The following is an 8,813-nucleotide window of genomic DNA, read 5'->3' as shown; positions in this document are numbered from 1 at the left end:
CTGGTGCTGGATCTATGGGGCTGCACACAGAGGCTGGTGCTGGATCTATGGGGCTGCACACAGAGGCTGGTGCTGGATCTATGCAGCTGCACACACAGGCTGGTGCTGGATCTATGCGGCTGCACACAGGCTGGTGCTGGATCTATACGGCTGCTCACACAGGCTGGTGCTGGATCTATGCGGCTGCACACACAGGCTGGTGCTGGATCTATGGGGCTGCACACAGAGGCTGGTGCTGGATCTATGCGGCTGGTGCTTTGTCCGCCGCCTATTACCAGTATACGCAGCTTTGTCAGGGAGAATAAACAGCCCCTTGCACAGCTCAGGTCCTGCCTCTAGCACACACGCCGAGGGGAGGCTCGTGATTGGCTGCATGAGTTTAGTCAAAGGTGATTGGCCATCAGCAGCGACACTCCCCTTTTCTCACGCTCTGAATGAGGTGGTACAGTCCGCGCTGGGTACCAGGGGAGAACAGGCTGCTCAGCGCAGAAGAGCTGCAGCCGTCGTCTTTCATAGCGGTCTAGCCGTTACCGCCCCCGCTGAGCCTCCCATAGAGGAGGGGCCGCTGTGACATGTCCCTCGCCACCTGTCCGAGCAGCGGTCAGTCATGGACAACATAAACCGGGACTCGGTTATCTGCTTTCTGAGCGACAGAGGCGGCCGTGTGGCCAACCAACAGCTGCTGGAGCACTTCCGGCCACTGCTCACCATGGCGCCACCTGGAGAGGCCCGGACTGCCGCAAGGCAGCTGTTCAAAGACACCGTGAATGAGGTGGCAAGCGTGCGGCTGGAGGATGAGGTGAAGTACGTGTGTCTGCGGAAGAAATACCGGAGAGCGGCCGAGGACCCGAGGAAGGACGTGGACACCATCCCGGAGGCCGGCAACCGGGAGGACATTGCCCGCACACCGGAGCCCGGCAGCCGGGAGGACATTGCCCGCACACCGGAGCCCGGCAGCCGGGAGGACATTGCCCGCACACCGGAGCCCGGCAGCCGGGAGGATATTGCCCGCACACCGGAGCCCGGCAGCCGGGAGGACATTGCCCGCACACCGGAGCCCGGCAGCCGGGAGGACATTGCCCGCACACCGGAGCCCGGCAGCCGGGAGGACATTGCCCGCACACCGGAGCCCGGCAGCCGGGAGGACATTGCCCGCACACCGGAGCCCGGCAGCCGGGAGGACATTGCCCGCACACCGGAGCCCGGCAGCCGGGAGGACATTGCCCGCACACCGGAGCCCGGCAGCCGGGAGGACATTGCCCGCACACCGGAGCCCGGCAGCCGGGAGGACAGCACAGGGTCCCCGGGGAACCACGACCCTCCCCGCATCTCCGTCACCCAGGAGCCGGAGGATGATGCGGAGTCGCCCCCAGAGGTGCCCGATGTCTCCCATCTCAGCGGACGGACACCGCGGAGCAGTCGCAGGGGCGCCCGGGAGCCGGTGTCCCCACAGATGCGCCGCGGGGGACTGCTGCTGCGGGCCGGAGTGCGGGACTCGGACAGCTCGTCCCTGTACAGCTCATCGTCCGTGTCCGGGAACGAGGAGGAGGACGGGGCGGCGGCTGCGGGGTCCGGCTCGGCGGCTCTGGAGCCCCTGGAACACGCGTGGATGGTGAGCTCCTGCCGGGCGCGCTGGGAGAGTCTGCAGGAGCTGCTGCTCGCCGAGCCCGGCCTCATCACCCGCCGGGACTTCATCACCGGCTTCTCCTGCCTGCACTGGGCGGCCAAGCACGGGCAGCACGAGCTCCTGGCAGCGCTGCTCACTCACGCCCGGCAGCACAGGGTGCCCGTGAACATCAACGCCCGCGCGTCCGGGGGCTACACGGCCCTGCACCTGGCTGCCATGCACGGCCACCTGGACGTCATCAAGCTGCTGGTCGGCGCTTACGATGCGGACCTGGACATCAGAGACTACAGCGGGCGGAAAGCCTGGCAGTACCTGAGCCCGGACACTGCCCGCGATGTGCAGGCGCTGGTGGGGGCATCGCCGGCCGTGGCCGCTGACGAGGAGGACGGGGGCAACGCCGGCTCGGGCCGGTGGAGGCTCTCCAGAGTGCTCCCCACACAGCTCATCGTACACCGCCTGTCCCAGCTGCCGGAGGACGAGCAGGACGGCTGGGGGCGCCACATCAACAGGAAAGGCTCCGGGGGAGGCCGGGGAAGGACTCGGATGAATAAGATCAGGTTCAGGACGCAGATCATCCACAGTAACCTGTACCCCAGGGACCCCGAAGACGAGGAGGACCGGATGCTCAAGAGCCCCATGAGGCACCGGCCCAAGTCCAATGTGTACGGCTGACCGGTGGCTCCTGCACTGGGAGGTCGGACTCACTGGCCCATCACTGGGCTGTGCAGGCGACTACAAGCTATTGCTCGCTGTTGTCAGCCAGGAGTGCTGACTGGTGGACTGAACAGGGACTCCAGGACCACTCTTTAACGTTGGATATCTTCAGCTCTAAAGACCCCATGAACTTGCACACCTATTATACCAGCCCCTAGGTTCACCAGGTGACCGGCATGTGTGATGTATGTTTAGCCTCTTGCAGCCCAGCACCAGCTCCCCTGTTGGCGAGATGCCCACATGCCCCTCTGGGGTGTTATTTTTGCCCATGGTAACCAAGCAGATTGCAACTTTTGTTTATTTTAGAGCAATTCCCAAAGGATAACAATTGGTTTCTATGGGTAACGCTGACACCCGGCAACATGAAGTCTTGGTCTGGTGGCCATATTGTTATCTCTGGGGCCTGTTTGTGGTCTTTTAATTGAATAATATTTTATATACAATTATGTCGCACATTTTTGTAACTAAAATGTAACATTGTTTGTGTAACCAAGCCAAAGCTGCTACTAGCCCTATGCTACAGCGAGGTGCCATTTGTTAATGGAGAAGGGTATGTGTATGAACTGTACTTTTGTGGTACGGTCAGCCTGCCTGCCATGTAAATATTCCAGGTGGTCCTACACTACATGTAAAAGACTTTATGAAGATTACTACATTTATATTTTTGTAAATCAAGTGCCCATTTGTAGGTCGCGGTGATGACAGATCACAGAAATAGCACTTTTTGTAAATCTAACATTCCAGAAATTTGTAGAAAATAATTTATGTAAGCTCAGTCATGGGTCACACTTCCCAGTTATGGTGCCATCAGATCTGCCACCTACAGACTTTTTTTTTTAATAATTCCAATGGGATCCAACAGGGAAGAAGGGAATGAGGATACGTCACACATTGCAATTAGGTAAGGAAAATATCCATATAATCAGTGTCTTCTGAGAATTGCTATCCTATCCTGAGGATCCTCCTGCCACCATTTTGGCGCTTGTGTTTCTTTTTGTATTTTAGTGTAATGTGACTTGACGTCAGAGCTAAAACCAATTGCCAAGACTGGGAAGGCTGCGGGGTGATCTTAGTGATAGGAAGACCCCAAAAGCAACACGTGAAAGGGAATCTGTCACCAGGTTTAAGCTTTGCAATCTGAGAGCAGCATAAAGTACTGACCGAGACCCTGATTCCAGCGATGTCACTCATCTACAGCAAGGAGATTTGATAACTGTTAATCTGCTGCACTCCTCACACATCATTGATTCTTATTTACCAATCCATGGTTGCGGGCGGGGATATCCGAAGCTCAGGAATATCGAGGTTCGCTTAGCAGGTGCTCCTCATCGAGAGGACTAGCAGAGCTGCAGCAGATAGACAGGGATTTATCAAAACTTCAGCAAGGTGCCCTGTAATTAACACCTCATTAGAATCAGGGTCTCTACCCCTACTTTATGCTGTTCACGGAGCAGATAAAACCTGCTGACCAGCATTCACATGTAATATTGTCACCTAAATAATCATTCTAAATTCATAGAATTTAAATATGTTCCATGTCTGCTACTGATCACAGGAATCCGGTGTACATACCTCAATGTCATAGCGACCACTGATTAATTACACAACTATTGCTAATCATTCATTTACGCTATGTGATTGTTTATTGGGTCTGACCAGATATCGGCTCCTATAAATTAATCTTAAATATTTCAGTTGTCATTTACTTCAAGAATGGCAAAATAAACATTACTCATCAGTTAAAACCCTGACACTCCAGTGCTAATACTCTAGTGGTTCCTTTTGGGGGTCTTTGCTTATTCTCCTGTCCCAGCACGTGACTTGCATGGATTGCCAAAGCATTAGTGGCTGAGAGTCAGGGGATTTATCAGGTGGGCACTATTTGTTCTTTATTTGATAACATTTCTAACTGCTAGCTTAATTTCTTGAACTTTTGGACAACCCATTTAAAGCACCACTCCAGTGTTATTTTCTATTTCATTGCTGGATTGGTGCCACTAACGTAAGTTCCCTGCTCTTAGTATTATCCTTACCAGCCGCTGTCTTCATCTTTTATCAGTGTTGGTCTTGTGCTGCCATCTTGTGACTGTGACTTCTGACTGACCAGAAGTCAGAGGTAACGGTTACAAGCTCTCAATGTAAGTCTATGAGAGTCTCGTTCTGGCCTCATTCTGGTTCTCATAGATTTGCATTGAGTTGTGAATTCCGGATTGCCCAGCAAACACTGGAGCAATCCGGCAGGTCACAACCTACAGAAGACTGGCCAGATTGACGTCGATAACAGAAGAAAATGGCAGCAGGTAAGTACAATACTAGGTCCATGGAATTTTTAGACTAGTGGTACCACTCCAGCGTTAAAAAATAAATAAAAAAACAAAAACAAACTGTTGGAGGAGTACTTTTAAAAGGGGTATTCCCATCTGGTGCATTCATGCTAGGTACACAGCATATGCCATAAATTTATAATAGATGTGAGCCCCACCAATGGGACCTGCTTTTATCCAGATCACGCCACTGTCACTGTACAGGTGGTTGGAGTTTCCATACATTTGTATGGCCATTCTGACATCCTCTCCATTGAAAATGGCGTACAACGGGTCCCTCATTTTGAGATAGATATATATATAGATATATATATATCTATATATATATATTCTCATCGGTGGGGGAGTCACATCTGTGATACATTTATGGTATATTATTTTGGATATGCCATAAATGTACGAGATAGAAACACCCCTTCAACTTTTTTGCAGTTGAATTATTCCCCATGCCATTTAACAGTTAAAAATGAAATCTTTCCACAGAGAGCCTATGATGAATTCAGCATGCTACAAATTTGTTTTTTTCCTTAGAACATCCATAAATTAGTGATGTGAAAATAGGATTATGAAAAATTCTACTCACTAGTATGGGATTCTGTATGCAGATTACTAGAGCAGAATACATAATAACCATTGCATTGCATGTGGACATGATCAAAAGTGGCTGTTTATGCCACTCTTCCTTGTTGGATCCAGCCCTCAATGATTGAAAGTGGCAAACACATTGCACTGTAACCTAGGCTGAGTTCACTTTACTTTTTTTGTACTACAGAGAGGGACAGATAAAAATATTCAGTTTAGAGTGGTAAACTTCTTCCTAGTTCACATTACTAGCTATGTACACCCCACACTTGCATACAGTCTTGATTAAAACTATCCTGTAGTTTTGTGTCTTCAGTTCCCATGCAGACTGATATGTCCCTATGGTTAGAGACAACACCCACTGTAGCCAGATCCTGCAGTCATTCTGTGCTCCATGTATTTTTTAATTACATACTGAGATGTGGAAAGTAGTATGACACAGGGTTTACTTGTAGTGTTACTATGGAGACACATTGTTCTGCACAGCGGCTGTAGACATGCTGTACATTTAATTGAAGCATGCAAATCTCTCTAATTAGCTTCAATACACTTGTATTATTAATAAAACATTGGTTACGGGGTGAATACAGGCTTTAAAGAAACCTAAAATCCTGAGAACCCAGCCTATTGATGAGAATGGTACTGAATCACTATGTACTATAGCAGCTTAGTAAAGGGAGAGCACTTTGTAATAGGCTCCATGTACATGTCAGGAACAATGCACTGGTGTCCGCTCCTATTGTCTGCATGATGGGGGTTTCTGTGTGTCACAGATGCAGGTACTTGTGAACACTTAATGGTATCACTGCTTTGGTGATTGACTTCCATTCTTTATTGTATGCCAGGGGGATTTACATTGTTACATTTATAACCAGCACCAATTGATATTGCCTATTGTTACTTTGGTGAGAAGCATCAATGTCTGATTTGCACTATCGTCCCTCCATCTCTGTTAACTAAACACTCTGATCAACAATGAGATTCTGTCTTGTTTTTTTTTTAGCCTTGAAACCACCATGTTCATTCTGTGTGTGAGCAAAATCTTTCCCACATTTTATTCCTAGCGGGAGTGCAGCTGATGAATGAGCGCTTTGTGTTCAGTGTATTTTATATACTTGAATACCAGCGCACTAAGTGATCCTGTTAACCTCTCCACTGCGGAGGATGCTTGGGAGGTAGTGCAGGATGAAACCGCTTGCTCCTGCCCAGGGATGAAGAGGTTAATGTCTCAGCTCAGCACTTCTTTCAGTTGGTATAATAATGGGGTGGAATAATGTACCTGATCACCCCAGATTTTCCTGGCCTTTCAGATGTTGCTATGTGAACACACCATTTATGTCTCCTCAAGGAATCCAGGACACAATGATGTCCGTACTTTGTGCTCTTAAAAAGTAATGGTCTCTTAGTCCATCCATGGTTTCAGTGGCAGAACAAGCTAGCCAAGTTATAATCTTCAATGCCATAATGAGACTGCAGGGAACTATTATTTTTTTCCTTTTAATATAGATCTCATGCCATACCTAGAATATGCTATGCTTTAAAAAAAAAAACATTTTATTATAGATTTTAATTATGGGAACATACGATTTGCAAAACCAGCACAATACAGGTTTTTCTGTTCCTTTATTGGGAATTGACATAAAGACATCTAGGCTCATTAAAATTATGGAGACACAAGCTCACTATAAGGAGGTTGTCTACTACTGCAATATTGACCTATCCACGGGATAGGTTATCAATAGTAGATCAGTGGGAGTCCAGTATCCTATGGCTATGTTCACATACATTGGGTTTTTCAGTGTATTTTGCTGCAGATTTTTCTGCAAACTTTCAGCTGCGTTTTGCAGTACCAGCAAAGTCTACGAGAAACCAGAATTCTCTGTTCTCACACCTTGTTTATTTTTGTTGTTGAGTATTTTGTGCCTTGGTTGGGATTTTGGAAAATAGAGGATGTCACTTCTTTCAGCGTTTTTTCACCCTTCGGAAGTAATGGGTGGTGAAAAAAAACGCAGGTAATTTTTTTCAGCATTTTTGATGGCAAAATAGAATGGGGTTCTTTTTTTTTTTTTTTTTCAGAGACCTTTATGTACATGCATAAATAGCGACAGAAGGACAGTGAAAAAAACGCAGCAAAGATTTCCAGCCAGATATTAGTTTTGCTGCAGATTTCTGATGTAAAAAAACACAACATGTGGGAACATAGCCTTACTGTTCAGCTTCGGTGGCAGCTTGATGTAAATAGTGATGAGCGCAAGTGCTCGTTACTCGAGTTTGCCTAGGGTGCTCAGGTATGCTCCAAGTATCGAGGGTGCTCAAGTGACATGTTTGCGTCCCCCGCGGCTGTTAGCCACAAAACATGCGGAGATTGCATGACAAACACAGGCAATCCCCACATGTTTTGTCGCTGTCTAACAGCCGCAAAACGTGGCCGCGGGGACTCGAACATGTCACTCATCACTATATGAAAACAGTGTAACAACTTCATACATTGTATAGTGGCTGCTCAGCTCCGCTTTACTAAAATAGGCTCTGTGGCCAGGTCATTGTGAAGGGAAGTAGAGTAGGTGAGTTATGACCAACATCTCATGAATGGTGGATCCTGTGTTATCTACTGTTTATAGAAGTGTTATCTTTCATTGTAATCGTGGCTGTGATGATAGTGAGACAGCTGAAAAGTATCTGTACAGAACAGGAGTTAGAAATAGAATATTAGGCTTAGTTGTCAGTGTGAAAATTGCACAATTTCTCTTTCTACATAGACAGTAATGGAAAATTTAAAAAAGAAATCAATTTTGTTTAGAAATAAAGTACACTTAACATAAAAACCAGATTTAAACGAAAAGTAATTTTCTAATGATAACTAGATTTAAACTAGATTTCTGGTGCATGTAGTTTAGTAAATCAGTCCCACAAAGTCTGCATTTACTTTTATTTAAAATAAGTGGGCATTATGGATCTTAAAAGGAAACCTTTTTAAAGTGTCGGAAGTAGGTCAAATGGACTTTATTAGCTACAAGCATCAATTCTCTGAGCTAGGTGTTTTTTACGCATGGGGATGATTGTACATAACTATTTCACTACTATAGCGAACATCCGTATACGCACCTCTGCTTTCATGACAATATGCTGCCTAAGCAGATGAAAACTTCTATCTTTATGGCTTACAACATTCTTGCTGGAAGGAAGAACACACCTTAATATATGGTTACATTGACAGTGAGTCACTCATTCCAGTAGTGTACACAGGTATGGCTCACTTATGGCATCTGGCATCCGATGGAAAGTTAGGGGATGATCACGCAGGCTTCCTGCAGCATAGTACTGGCCAAGGACACTTCCAGACGCGCACCTGAATTATTATTTATATGTTCCAGTCATATTTGGTTTGGTTTTTACGAGCAACTTATTAGACTGGTTCTTTTCTGTTATGTAATATATGCTGATATATTAACTCTTGCATAGGGATTTTATTAGTTTATGAGGTTTATTTAGTCAAGGATATAATGTGTAAAATTATTGTCGAGCTGAATAAGTCAGCCAGACTATAAGCACAGACCACAACGCTG

At 47.0% G+C, this 8,813-nt stretch overlaps 1 protein-coding gene across 1 annotated transcript; it reads left to right on the top strand.

The window, feature by feature from the left end:
* The first annotated feature begins 415 nt into the window (after positions 1-415).
* On the top strand, positions 416-6,228 carry SOWAHC (sosondowah ankyrin repeat domain family member C). The gene has a single exon (XM_073664743.1). It carries the CDS (start codon positions 608-610, stop codon positions 2,297-2,299), a length of 1,692 nt encoding a protein of 563 aa, XP_073520844.1. The 5' UTR covers positions 416-607; the 3' UTR covers positions 2,300-6,228.
* The last annotated feature ends 2,585 nt before the right edge of the window (positions 6,229-8,813 follow it).

Source organism: Phyllobates terribilis, unplaced genomic scaffold, assembly GCF_046119375.1.
Source record: "Phyllobates terribilis strain yellow unplaced genomic scaffold, ASM4611937v1 Scaffold_2__4_contigs__length_985480577, whole genome shotgun sequence".
Classification (NCBI taxonomy): Eukaryota; Metazoa; Chordata; class Amphibia; order Anura; family Dendrobatidae; genus Phyllobates; species Phyllobates terribilis.
Note: the sequence above shows the minus strand (reverse complement) of the source record. Positions and strands in the feature narration are given on the sequence as shown.

Excerpts from the sequence above, each read along its gene's own strand:
- SOWAHC (XM_073664743.1), top strand. The coding sequence starts at position 608 with ATGGACAACATAAACCGGGACTCGGTTATCTGCTTTCTGAGCGACAGA.